Source organism: Vulpes lagopus, chromosome 1, assembly GCF_018345385.1.
Source record: "Vulpes lagopus strain Blue_001 chromosome 1, ASM1834538v1, whole genome shotgun sequence".
Lineage (NCBI taxonomy): Eukaryota > Metazoa > Chordata > Mammalia > Carnivora > Canidae > Vulpes > Vulpes lagopus.
The window spans coordinates 175140124-175154565 of record NC_054824.1 but is presented as its reverse complement, the minus strand read 5'-3'; the positions used below and the strand labels follow the sequence as shown (position 1 = coordinate 175154565).

At 37.8% G+C, this 14442-nt stretch overlaps 1 protein-coding gene across 1 annotated transcript in view; it reads left to right on the top strand.

The window, feature by feature from the left end:
* Positions 1-13880, top strand: part of FLVCR1 (FLVCR heme transporter 1) — a 39157-nt gene extending 25277 nt beyond the window's left edge. Inside the window, exons 6-11 of the mRNA XM_041771353.1 lie at positions 5347-5457; positions 6011-6116; positions 6313-6424; positions 7953-8020; positions 8173-11351; positions 13759-13880. Coding sequence (XP_041627287.1) covers positions 5347-5457; positions 6011-6116; positions 6313-6424; positions 7953-8020; positions 8173-8250 — 475 coding nt within the window. The 3' untranslated portion in view covers positions 8251-11351; positions 13759-13880. The remainder of the gene's footprint in view (positions 1-5346; positions 5458-6010; positions 6117-6312; positions 6425-7952; positions 8021-8172; positions 11352-13758) is intronic.
* The last annotated feature ends 562 nt before the right edge of the window (positions 13881-14442 follow it).

The window sequence follows — 14442 nt, the reverse complement described above, 5'->3', positions numbered from 1 at the left end:
GGTTTTGGTACCATTGTAGTGCTGGCCTTAAAAGATGAATTTGGAAACCATTCCTTCCTCTTCTATTTTTTGGAATAGTTTGAGAAGTATAGATATTAACTCTTCTTTAAATGTTTGGTAGAATTCACCTGTGAAGCCCTCTGGTTCTAGTCCATTGCCTGCTGGAATTTTTTTTATTACTGTTTCAATTTTGTCACTAGTAGTTAGTCTTTACATTTTTCTATTTCCTCCTGATTCTATCTTGGAAGATTCTGTGTTTCTAGGAATTTCTCCATTTTTCTAGGTTTTCCAGTTTGTTGGCATATAATTTTTCACGTATTCATAGTATTCTCTTAAAATCCTTCATATTCCTCTGGGGTCAGTTGTAACTTCTTTCATTTCTGACTTTATTTACTGGAGTGTTCTCTTTTCTTGATGAGTATGGCTAAAGGTATGTCAATTTTGTATATCTTTTCAAAGAACCAGCTCTTAGTTTCATTGATCTTTTCATAGACTTTATGTCTTTTACTTATGTTCTGTTCTTTATTATTTTTATTTTTTCTGTTCTTTATTATTCTTTACCTTCTACTCACTGTGGATTTCTTTGTTCTTTTTCTAGTTCCTTTAGGCATAAGGTTAGATTGTTTGGAATTTTTCTTGCTTCTTGAGGTAGGCCTTTATCATTATAAGCTTCCCTTTTAGAACCGCTTTTTCTATGTCCCCCAAATTTTGAACCATTGTGTTTCATTTGTTCTAGATATTTTAAAAATTTATTTTTGGTTTCCTCATTGTCCTATTTGTTTTTTAGTAGCATATTGCCTAGCTTCCACATGTTTGTGTTTTTTCCAGTTTTTTCTTGTAATTGATTTCTAGTTTCATACCATGGCAGTCAGAAGAGATATGCTTGCTATGATTTCAGTCTTCCTGAGTTTTTTGTGACTTGTTTTGTGGCCTAACATGTGATACATCTTGAGGGTTTTCCATGTGCACTTGAAAAGAATGTCTATTTTTCTGGTTTTGAATGGCATGCTCTCTCTATATATGAAGTTCATCTGGTTTAAATATGTTGCTCAAAGCCACTGTTTCCTTATTAAGTTTCTGTTTAATGTTTAATGTTAGAAGGAGCATTAAAAAGTCACCTACTATTAGTGTATTACTGTCAATTTCTCCCTTTTTTTCTGTTAATATTTGCTTTATATAATTAGGTGCTCCTATCTTGGGTGCATAGTTACTTGCAATTATTATATCCTTTTGTTGGATTGATCCCTCTATCATTATGTAGTACCCTTGTTTGTCTCCTGTTATCACATTTGTTTTAAAGTATTTTTTTCTGACCTAAGTATTGCTATTCCAACATTTTATTTTGCTTCCATTTGCTTGGAATATCTTTTTCCATACCTTCACCCTCAATCTGTATGTTTCATAGGTCTGGAATGAATCTCTTGGTCACAGCAGATAAATAGGTCTTGTTTTTTTATCCATTCAACTTTTGTCTTTTGGTTGGAGCAGTTAGTCCATTTACATTTATTTATTTTTTTTAAGATTTTTAATTTATTTGTTCATGAGAGACACACAGAGAGAGAGGCAGAGACACAGGCAGAGGGAGAAGCAGGCCCCCTGCAGGGAGTCCTGATGTGGGAAGCAGGCCCCCTGCAGGGAGTCCTGATGTGGGACTCGATCCCAGGTCTCCAAGATGATCCCGGGTCTCCAAGATCATGACCTGAGCCAAAGGTAGACGCTCAACCACTGAGCCACCCAGGTGTCCCCTGCCCAGTCCGTTTACATTTAAAGTGATTGTACTTTATGTACTTACTGCCATTTTGTTAATTGTTTTATGATTATTTTTGTAGTTCTCTGTTCCTTTCTTCTCTTGCTCTCTTCCCTTGTAATTTGATGACTTTCTTTCAGTGTTATGCTTGGATTTCTTTCCTTTAATTTTTTGTGTATCTACTATAGGTTTTGGGTTTGTGGTTACCATGAGATTTGTGTATAACATCATATATACATATATATATATATATATATATATATATATATGTATATATGTATGTCCAGTTGGTGATTGCTATTTTAAGTTGGTGGTTGCTTAGTTGAAATACATTTTAAAAGCACTTCATTTTTACTCTACCCTCCATGTTTTGTGTATATGAAGTCATGTTTTATATCTTTTTATTCTTGTATCCCTCAACTAATTTTTGTAGATATAATTGATTTTGCTACTTTTGTCTTTTAGCCTTTATAGTAGCTCTATAAGTGATTGATCTACTACCTTTACTATATGTTTGCTTTTACTAATGAAATTTTTTCCTTTCATAGTTTTCTTCTAGTTATGGCGTTTTCTGTTCTGTTTAGAGAAACTTCTTGTTAGGCTCATTTAGTGGTGATGAACTCCTTTAACTTGTGTTTGTCTTGGAAACTCTTTATCTCTCCTTTAATTCTGAATGACAGCCTCGCCAGCTAGAATATTCTTCATTGTGGGTGTTTTCCTTTCAGCACTTTGAATATATCAGGCTACTTCCTTCCGCCCTGCAAAATGTTTGCTGAAAAACCAGCTGATAGCTTTATGGAGTTCCCCATGTACCTCAGTATATACTTTTCTGTTGCTACTTTTAAGATTCTTTATCTTTTAGTTTTCACATTTGACATGAATTATTTGACATGAATTATTATGTGTCTTGGTGTTGTCCTCCTTGGGTTCATATTCTTTGGGGTTCTCTTTGCTTCCTGGAAGTGGATGTCTGTTTTTTTTTCTCCAGGTTGGGGAAATTTTCAGCTATTATTTCTTCAAATACGTTTTTGTCTCCTTTCTCTCTTCTCCTTCTCAACCCTTATAGTGCAAACGTTAGTATGCTTGCTGTTGTCCCAAAGGTCCCTTAACCTCCTTATTTTTAAAAATTGTTTTTTGTCTTTCAGCTTGGGTGCTTCCCACTACCCTGTCTTCCAGATTGCTGATTCATTCTTCTGCATCCTCTAATCTGCTGTTGATTTCGTCTGGTTTGTTTTTCATTTCAGTTATTACATTCTTCACCTCTGATTTTTTTTATATATATTTTTTCTATCTCTGTTGAAGTTCTTAGTGAGTTCGTCCACTTTTTCTCTCAAGTCTAATGAGTAACTTTATGAGCATTACTTTGAACTTTTTATCAGGTAGATTACTTGGTTTATTTAGCTCTTTTTCTGAGATTTTTGTCTTGTTCTTTTTTTTGGAATATATTCTTCTCCCCCACTTTGTCTGTCCTCCTGTGTTTGTTTCTATGTATGAGGTGGAACAGCTATCTCTTCCAGCCTTGAAGGAGTGGCCTCATGTAGGAACGTCCCCTGTGCAGACTGTGTGTGCTGGCTGCTTTGGATGGTCAGCAGGAGCTGGATTTGGTCTAGGCCAGAGGTCCTGGGGTACTCCATGCTGGAGGCCATCCTGGTGAGATGGCTGGAGCTGAAGCACATTTGGGCTGGGTGGTGCCAGGGCCTTCATGCCAAGTCCATGTGGCAGGATAGCTGGACCTGGAGTAGGCATGAGCCAGGGGTCCTGGGGCATTTGTAGGGTACTCTGTGTCCTAGCTGCCCTGGCAGGGTGGCTGGAGCTAGAGTGAGTGCTGCCTGGGGTTCTCTGTACTGGGGCTGCCCAGGTGTGACAATTAGACCTGGAACAGATGCAGTCTGGGAAGTCTCCCCTTGTAGGATAGATGGCTAGGGGCCTCAACTCTGTTCCCTTCTATGCTCTCAAGGGGGAGGAGAAATGTAAACAGTGGCTGTCACCAGCATCTCCATCCCCAGAGTGAATTCTACAAGTTCTCCTACTGTTTGGTAGATACTCTAGGATTACTAAATGGATTTCCTTCACTCATAGTCTTGTTGCCCTCTAAACTACTGTTTTGGTTTTGGTTTTGGTTTTTGCTGTGCCCCAGGGCAGGTGAATCTGCAAGGACAGCTCAGTGATATCTCTCCCTCCTGTAGGTCATAGGGTCTGCAGTGGGGTTGCCATTGTCATCCTGTCCCTGTCTCTCCTGCTGTTCTCTCTGTGGTCCCTCTACCCTTTATTCTGCAGAAGCTGTTCAATCAGTCCTCAGTTCTTCTTCAGGAGGAATTGCTTTCTCTGCAGTCTGTGTGCCTGTGGGAGGACATGAATTCAGGGTTTTCCTAGGCTGCCATCTTGGGCTCTTTAGCCAAAAATAGCTACATTTTTTTAGCAGGCAGAATGTTCTCATCTGCTTGAGTGAAATGAATCAATGGAACTGTGAATAAATGAATGGAATGAAATAAAATGAATGAATGAAATAAGGAACTGTCACCTATGTATCCTATATGCTTTCAAGGCCTAAGATACAGTTGATATCATCATGGAAGCTCTTCCAAAGCCCTCTCATGTTGGAATTCTCCAAGATAGCTCTCCCATAATTTAAGACAGCACTTGCTGTGGCTTTATTATTATGAATTGGTAGCCTAAACCCATTCAATCTGTAGATGAAGGGAACATATGTAAAGGTTTAAAGTTATTACTAGTCTTTGGTCCACTTTACAATTAGAAAACTTGATAGGCATAGCAATGTGTTTTCTCTTGCCCAGATTTTGTTCTCAGAGTAACTGCCATTCATTCACCAAACTTGTTTTGTAGGCATAGTTCAGCTAGGGATTGTGACAAACAGTATAGGGTCTCTGTCCTTGAGACATTTGTGGTGTAAATGGGGAAAATAAAGCATTAATATATGAAAAATAATAATATAACAGCCTAAAATAGATGTCATATGCCCAATAGATGTCTGTCATTAGACAATTATGTAGATACTAAGATGGTAAGGGAGTTTAGAAGAAGAGACAATTTTCTAAATTGCAGTGATAAGGAAAGGCATCTTAGAAGAGATGGAATTTGACCGTGATGGTGAGATATAGATAGGGAACTATCCCACTCAGTGACACAAAAATGATTTTATCCATATGAATATTCCTTCCTATCTGAACATAGGATATGTTTTGTTGGTTGCTGCTGTTGAATCTTAAATGTAAGCTTTAAAGTCCATGCTTTGGTGGAAACATTTTCCATACAAAGGAAACCCAATCTTTTTTTTTTTTTTCTAAGATTTTATTTATTTATTCATGAGAAACACACAGAGAGAGAGGCAGAGACACAAGCAGAGGGAGAAACAGGCTCCATGCAGGAAGCCTGATATGGGACTCGATCCCGGAACTCCGGGATCATGCCCTGAGTCAAGGCAGACACTCAACCGCTGAGCCACCCAGGCATCCCTAGGGAAACCCAATCTTGAAAACAAAGGAATTTGTTACTGTATGAACAGAGCAATGGTTAGCGACATGATTTTTATATACCCAGGAAAATCGGACAAAATACTAACAATTTTGTTTTTGTTTTAGACAGACTACTCTGGTAGTTTACATTTTGTCTTTTCTGGGAATGGTTGTATTTACTTTCACGTTGGACCTTGGATACATTATCATTGTGTTTATTACTGGAGGGGTACTCGGGTAAGCATCATATGTGTTTAGGAGGGTGATGGCATGCTGTTACAATTCTGAAGTATTACTACTGTGGTTTTAAATTTTTAGTTAATTCAAATGCCCTTTAATATTTTAAACTTTAAAGAATCTATCCTGTGCGTATAAATCTATCCATGCATATAAATATTTTAAGTTTTAAGAATCTATCCTATGCATATATATGAGTAATTTTTAGGAGTAAAAAAAGTTGTTTATGTTTTTTTGGTATATATGATAAGTGAAAAATGGATTAGCCTTACTTAGTCTGGGTAACTCTATTTAGTTAGAAAAACAATTGACTTAGCAAATCAGAGGTACATTTTTCTTAAAAAAAAGAAAAATTCAGGAACTGCTTTATTTCTCAGTTCTTTTGTCTTTGGGCTGATTGGTGAATAATAATAGGGCTTTACTTACACACATTGAGTTCAAAATATTCCGTTATTTGATCACTAGAATAGGCCGGAGAAGGAGAATGATTGCCTCAACATGTGATACTGTCCCTCAGTGAATTTTTTCTATAATTTTGGATTTATCTTCCCAGTTTCTTCATGACTGGTTACCTCCCATTGGGTTTTGAGTTTGCTGTTGAAATCACTTACCCTGAATCTGAAGGTACCTCATCTGGTCTTCTTAATGCTTCTGCACAGGTAAATCTCTGAGTTCTCTTAAATCTGAGGTGATTCATTTGCTAAGTAATATAGTGGATGAAAAATTTCACCTTTCGATGAATGCTTCTAGAAGCTAGATCATATGAATAAAATAGTTAGGAAAAGTTCTGGGGAAAACATTTGCACTTATTTCAAAGAAGCAAATTTAACAATAATTTCTTCTACTTTATTTTAGATATTTGGAATTTTGTTCACATTGGCTCAAGGGAAGCTCACGTCAGACTATGGTCCCAAGGCAGGGAACATTTTCCTCTGTATTTGGATGTTTCTAGGCATCATTTTAACAGGTAAATTAGGGCATTTTCCTGGCAAAAGTACTTATGTCATACTGTCTTTATATTTAATTTTCATGTATATTGATTCTCAGTGGCTTAGCAGAACTCAAGGGGGAAAAAATTTAAAAATAGGATATTACTTGGTTTTTTTCCAAGGATATGAATCTATTAATTCATTTTTCATATTTTAACTTCAGTACTGTCACCATGCATAAAAAATAAAACCATTGTATCAAGAGTCAATAAAGATCTGAAGTGGGCAGACCTGCTTCGCACTAGCTGTGTGACTTTACACAAGTTACTTAACCTCTCAGATCCTCCTTTTCTCATTCATATAATAGGGTATTAAAAAGGTGGTTCATGAAACTCCTAGCATAGTGTCTGGCACCTAGAATGTGCCTAATCATGTTAGCAATTATTATAATGTGTGGTGGTGGAAATGGCACAGGGAATGTTCAGCCAATTCTTATTTCTTAGGTATTATCAGAATAGATGTGGGCAGGAACAAGATAGTGCCCAACTGCTGGAGGAAGAGCACATAAAAGGACTTTTATCCGTGGTTTGTCCAGGCACATTAGCGTAAAAATGGATTTAGACACTCACGTAGGCTTCTCCTGTCATCTCACTTTGCTAATTTCTTTCTGGATTCCTCTTCCCTATTCAGACAGCAGTGTAAACTCTCTTGTGCAGGCTACACGGTACTTACCAGCCAAGCCACATATCCTGCCTCCCCTTTGTACTTGCTGCTCCAGTGATTCCAAACTACCTCTGGGTCCAGCTTCCTGGCTATTCTATTCCTGTCTCACATTCTTTGCATATACTGTTTCCTGCCAGCCTAGAATGCCTTCCTCTCTCTTATCTGCTTGACAAGTTCCTTCTCATCTTTCAAGTTTCTTTCTTTTTTTCTTTTCTTTTTTTTTTTTTTAAGATTTTGTTTATTTATTCATGAGAAACAGAAAGAGGCAGAGACAGAGGCAGAGGGAGAAGCAGGCTCCCTGCGGGGAACCCCATGCGGGACTTGATCCTGGGACTGCAGGATCATGCCCTACGCCAAAGGCAGATGTTCAACCACTGAGCTACTCAGGCGTCCCTCATTTTTCAAATGTCAATTTGCATGTGTCTCCCTCCTCTGGCAAGCCCTCCTGGATTTTCTCTGGACTGACATAGGCATTTTTTTTTCTTGCATGCTCCTATTATACCTTCTACATACCTGTGTTGTTGCATTTTATCCTCCAGTGTATAATTGTTTGCATGTCAATATTCCCTTAGATTGGAGGGTGCTCTAGGGAAAGAATTGTGTTTTTCATTTTTGTATCTTTGGTTCCTAGCATCGTGTATTTGTTCACTAATGAATGACTTGCTAATTAGGTTAGTGGCTTAGAGAAGCACTGACATTTTTTCATGCTACAAGATGCTATTGAATATTATGGTACTACAGTGTGCTAAATGTGACAGTATCAAAAAAGACTTTGTTCTGTTTACAGTACAAAGACTCTTCCAAAGACTCTTTGGTAACTCCATTGATGTTTCTCTGTTTCAGCATTAATCAAGTCTGATCTCAAAAGACACAATATAAATATAGGAATTGCAAACGGTGATATTAAAGCTGTAAGTAATAATTTTTTATGATTATGCTATTGAGGAATGTGTGAAATCAATCTGTCTAGACAGCTATTTTGGGTTTCCGAGCCAATTGTTGATCTGTCATAATGGCATATACCAGATGCTGTAAGTTTCTTTTATCTCCTGATTCTTTCTAGGTACCAGTTGAAGATAGTCCCACAGATCAAGAATCAAAAACCATGATGATGTCCAAGCAGTCAGAATCGGCAATTTGAAGTGAAAAAAGAAGTTAACCTCATGTGGTAGATGAGTAGTAAGGCTTGGTTTATATGTACAAGAGATGGATACTTAACTTGAAAATTATTATGTGACCTCTGAATATAGTTACTGTTTTCACCTTCATATTAACGTGAGCAAGATTTTGCTTAAAATATTTTAAGCTTAAAATATTTTGGCTCACATCGTAGTAACACTACCATTTATCTACCAAGCATCCCATTGTTAATCTATTGTCGATCAGAATGTAAGCTTCTTAATGTGTACTTTCCAAAAATGTTTTCTTTTTTATAGAAAGTGGAAGGTCAAAAGGCTTTTTAAAATGATAATGTGGAGGTCTAAGCCCTTTAAGTCACATAGGAGTACATAGAATTTAGAACCAAATGTGCATTATATTCCTAATTAGCTCCCTTTCCATTATTCTGACCAACTGTCCAATCTGCCTCAGTGGGAGATACCAACACGGCACTTCTGATCCCCTAAAGGATAGCACTGGGATGAGACTTCCACGGAACCTCTAAGATTTTTCCATTTTCTTATATTCTTGTTAAACAAGGCTTTGTAACATGTACTGTAATGGCTGTCAAAACTGTTCTGTGTACACATTGAACCCATGACTTTGGTCTTAGACTTGTGTTCTAATTAAGCTAAGGAGTGCAGACATAGGCTCATTGTCTTGAGCTCTCTGCACTACCTTCCTATCACGGTAGGATATGCTAATCCTATTTTTTCACTCCAACTTGAAATAGAGGGATTTTGTACCCACTGCCTTGTCCACTATCTTTTTTTCAATGCAGGCATACCTTGGGGATATCGCAGGGTCAGCTCCAGACCATTCAGAATAAAGCAAATATCACAATAAAGTGATTCAAATGAGTTCCTTGGTTTCCCAGTACATATAAAAGTCAGATTTACACTCTTCTGTAGTCGATTAAGTGTGCGGTAGCCTGGAAGAACAATGTACATACCTTATATGAAAAAAGACTTATTGCTAAAAAATGCTAACCATCACCTGAGCTTTTAGCAAGTCATAACCGCTGATTACAGATCACTATAATAAATATAATAATAATGAAAAAGTTTGGAATATTGCAAGAATTACCAAAATGTGACACAGACACAAGCGAGCAAGAGCTTTTGGAAAAATGGCACCAAAAACTTTCTTGATACAGGGTTGCCACAAATCTCCAACTTGTTTAAAAAAACAAAAAACAAAAAATGCAGCGTCTGTGAAGGGCAATACATCAAAGCACAATAAAATGAGGTATGCCTGCGTATGACTTTCAAGCAAGAAAATTCCATCCTCTGTGTTGTTGGCTTTCTCGTGATTTCTTGTATCGCACCTCATAGCGTAATACTTTGGCTTGAAGGTTGTGGAGATAAAGACATTGATGGTAACATAGCCCTGGTGTCTTCATTTGGTGGAGACCTCTTGAAAGGGTGTCTTTGTTCTGCACTATCGTTTGTATGACCGTTCTCCTTCGAGGAATAAACTGTGTCCAGGTGCATGCTCCCTCAGTGTGTTGGGGGAATGTATTCTTTTCTTCACCAGAGTGTACCCGGTCTCCATACTGTTGGGAAAAAAGTCTGCTGTTTTACATGCTCAGGGTAAGGAACATAGGACCAAATGTCTTTCTACAGTGCCTACCACTGCGTTTTGTTTACAATAAGAATTTAAATGTTGTTCCTGTCCTGACTTTCTAAGCTGCTAGGGAATATCTTTACAATAATGACCATATACACAACCATAATATGTACATTATGTCCACATCAACCCTAAAAAAAGCTGGTCAGGGGATACCCTTGAATATTCTTGGAAGCAAATTAGTGATTCCGATTTGGGCATTTTATATGCATCACCTTACATTAAAATTATAACGTTCTCTTTAATCAAGCGACAGCAAATTATGTAGAATTTTACCCTGGAGAATCTGTCACTGGAAGAACCCAGCTGGGAATCAGGAGCTCTGGGTCTGTGACCTGGATCTGTTTCTAGGTGTCCCTGTCACTCTCCGGCCAGCATTTTTCTCATCCATAAAATGAATGTGTTCACTTTTATCTCAAAGATCTTTTTTGAAAAAAAAAAAAAAAAAAGATCTTTTTTGAGTCTTAAATACCGTTCACCATGCGGTAGACCAAATCACTGAGCCACAGGAACTTAAATCTAGCTAGAGAAGTGTCCCCTGGAGAATTGAATGAACAGCTGTGATTGACACTTTGTGGGTATGGGGAATTTACAATTGGTTTTTTGCTTTTTTATTCAGTTGATGATAGCTCAAGCATAATATGCTGAATCATTAACTTCCTTAGACAATTACATCGCAGGTTTTATGGCCAAAAATATATTCTAAGATCCCTCTTAAATAATTATTTTTATTTTTAAACCATCAATTGTTTAAAATAATCATGTACTTTTTGAGTTTCTGAGCTTTTGACAAAAATTACAAATAAAAGTTAGGAGACTTTGTTTCTGAAAAGCATACATATCTGTCATGTGTATCTTTGTTGATTAGAAAAAGGATGAAATATGATATCATAAAACACAAAATGGATTAATAATTTTTTCTATATTTGAGTTAAAGTTGTCTATAACATGTCAGACAAGAATGTCATAATTCTGTCTTGGAAAATGGAGTTGGGTAACCAGCACTTGAGTGAATTTTAATGAAATGATTTTAGAAAGAAATTGGATGCTTTCAAAAGCAGTTTCATTTATAAATGTTGCAAAAACAAAAACACTAGCTTTTGCCTTTTGTGAAGATTGGGAAAAAATTTAAAAATATGTTTATGTGTAAACTCAAAGAGAATTGCCAGAAGAATGTATGTCTGTATTAAGTCATCTTTCATGTTCTAAGTTTTGCTTTTTGTACTATTTGTCTGTATGCTCATTCTTCAGTGTTTCAGACCTGAAATAAACTTATTTTTTTAATGTTAATTTTGTATGGTTTTTTTTTTTTTTTTTTTTTTTAGGTCTGATGCTTAGGTACATAGGTACATATGGGGACTGGAAGATTTCAAAATGAGCCAAGGAGAGAGGGAGGTGTTTTGTGGAGCACAAGGAGACAAAGACCACCCGGGTCAAGGCCAACACAGCAACATAGTAAGGGCTTTTTTTTTTTCTTTTTTAGGATTTTATTTATTTATTCATGAAAGACACAGATAGATTCGCAGAGACATAGGCAGAGGGAGAAGCAGGCTCCCTGCAGGAGCCTGATGTGGGACTCGATCCCAGGACCCCGGGGATCACACCCTGAGCCAAAGGCAGATGCTCAACTGCTGAGCCACCCAGGTGTCCCAGGATATACAAAAAGTTTAGCAGAAAGCTTGATGTAGCCAAAACTCAAAAGTTCTGGCTACTATTTTTATGCATTGATGATTGGAAACTAGCAACATATTACCACTTAAAAGTATTTGGATTTGAAGAGAGAAGTTCCAAGTGACTTACATCAACAGAATACCAATGAGGAAAATTTGAGGTCCTAGAGAAGGAGCAATAGAGAAGATATTTAGGGAGGAAGAGAGTGGTAGCCACATTGTCCACATGGGACCAGGCAGGGGGCTACCCACTGGACCTCCCCCTGAAGCTAGTCCTGCATGCAAATAAACTGGTTGGCAACATTTAAGGAAATTGTCATTGAGACTGGAGCCTGGAGGAGAGATTAGTCTAGGACAGTGACTCCCAAAGATTCTGGTCTCAGGATTCTTTTAGCTTAAGAATCAAAGAACTTGGGCAGCCCAGGTGGTTCAGCGGTTTAGCGCTGCCTTCAGCCCGGGGTGATCCTGGAGACCCGCGATTGAGTCCCACGTCAGGCTCCCTGCATGGAGCCTGCTTCTCCCTCTGCCTGTGTCTCTGCCTCTCTCTCTCTCTCTGTCTGTCATGAATAAATAAATAAAATCTTTAAAAAGAAAAAGATACTGAATATTTTTTTAAAAAAAGAATCAACTTGTTTTTCTGAGTTACAGCTGTCAATATCATACTAGAAACTAAAGCAGAACTATTTCATTTTTTTAAAGATTTTATATATTTATTCATGAGAGACACCAAGAGCCACCCAGGCATCCCCAGAACTATTTAATTCATTTAAAAATAACTTCATTACATTAAAAAATATATATTTTACTTACCTATTTGACAGAGAGCGCACAAGCAGGGGGAATGGCAGGCAGAGAGAGAAGTGGGCTCCCCGCCCAGAGCAGAGAACCTGACATGGAGCTCCATCCCAGGACCCCGGGATTAGGACCAGAGCTGAAGGCAGTCACTTAACTGACAGATCCACCCAGGCACCCACTTAATTACATCCTAATAAATTACATTTTTATGAAAAATAACTTTTCCAAAACAAACAGTGAGAAGAGTAACACTTTTTAATGTTTGAAGAGTGCAAAAATAGGGATGCTTGGGTGGCTCAGTGTTTGAATGTCTGCCTTTGGCTCAGGTCATGATCCTGTAGTCCTAGGATCAAGTCTCGCATCTGGGTCCCTGCAGGGACCCTGCTTCTCCCTCTGCCTGTGTCTGTGCCTCTCTGTTTCTCTCATGAAAAAATAAATAAAACCTTAAAAAAAAAAAAAGTGCAGGGACACTTGGGTGGCTCAGAGGTTTAGTGCCTGCCTTTGGGCCAGGGTGTGTTCCTGGAGTCCTGGGATTGGATCCCACATCGAGCTCCCTGCATGGAGCCTGTTTCTCCTTCTGCCTGTGTCTCTGCTTCTCTCTTTGGGTCTCTCATGAATAAATAAATAAAATCTTTAAAAAAATAAAGATTTTTTTAAAATGTGCAAAAAAAAATGTGCAAAAATCTTCATGTCTGGCTTCATAGAAGGCCACTGGATTCTCATACCAGATCCTACATTCAATCTGTAGGGATAGGTTTTTTTTTTTTTTTTAAGATTTTATTTATTCATTTGAAAGAGCAAGATGAGACAGAGAGAGCACAAGAGCAGGGGTGAGGAGCAGAGGGAGAAGCAGACTCCTTGCTGAACAAAAAGCCCGATGTGAGTCTTGATACCAGGACCCCAGGATCATGGCCTGTGCCGAAGGCAGATGCTCAACTGACTGAGCCACCCAGGCAGTCCAGAGATAGGCTATTTTGACATGTTTGAAGAAAAGCCTTGCACACATGTGCAATTGGAAAAGGAGAAGTATTTTAATAGCCTTTTCAGATGATTGTGGATATTTTTAATACTACAGCAAGTTGGAACTGGTAGTATCTTAAAGATTAGTTGCTATGTAACTCTGGAGCCATATCAATAAACTCTTACTACTTTGTTAACATTAAATCTAATGGTCTGTCTTGTACTTTCGATAGATCTTTAACTGTGTGTGATTTTGTAACATGCATTGGCATTTGGAACGTATTTCACCTGAGTTATGCAGCTCTTCCAAATATTGGTATATATCATTATATGTCAGATAAATCACATTCGTTTATACATCTGGTCTCATCAGACAGTCTTTTAAGTGTTTGGAAGCAGTTAAGCTCATACAAGTCTCCTAAAACTTGTTTTGGGAGATGCAGGTTTTCCAGGATGCTAATTTTAATTTGAAAACTTGATTCCTACCATCAGAGGAAAAGAAAAACAACCTGTCAGTTGTTTCTCAAAGTGATGGACTCGCTCCATTGCTTTTGGAAAAAAATACCTGCCAAACACCCATCTGAATAACCATAATTTTTCTGTCAGCCATCCTTTTGAGTAAAAATCATGTTCTGTGAAAATAAACCTCTGCTTCAGCTTGCATCTCAAATAAATGTACAGGTAAGTGCTTCTCCTTGAAACACCCCTCATACTTGGGTGTGTGCGGGAGTGTGTCATGTGTGCTTTCCATTTCATCACACAATATTAAAAGCCATGTGCTCAAGGATCTGAATTCAATAGCTTTTACTTTTTTCAGCAAGGATATTCTTTGGTGGAGCTTTCTTTTTTTAACTGTCGATGCATGATGGTGAAGAATCCCATGGGCACCAGTGTAGGTTCATGCCTCGACCTTGCCTGTGTGCGAAGGTATCAGCAGTTGCATCCAGCACTGTTTTTGCACCATCAGAGCATATGTCAGTGCTAGGAAAAAGGCAAATCACCTTTTTAAAAAAAGATATTTATTTATTTATTTATTTATTTATTTATTTATTTATATATTTTTTTTTTATGAGAGAGAACATGAGCAGGGGAAGGGGCAGATGGAGAAGCAGGATCCCCAC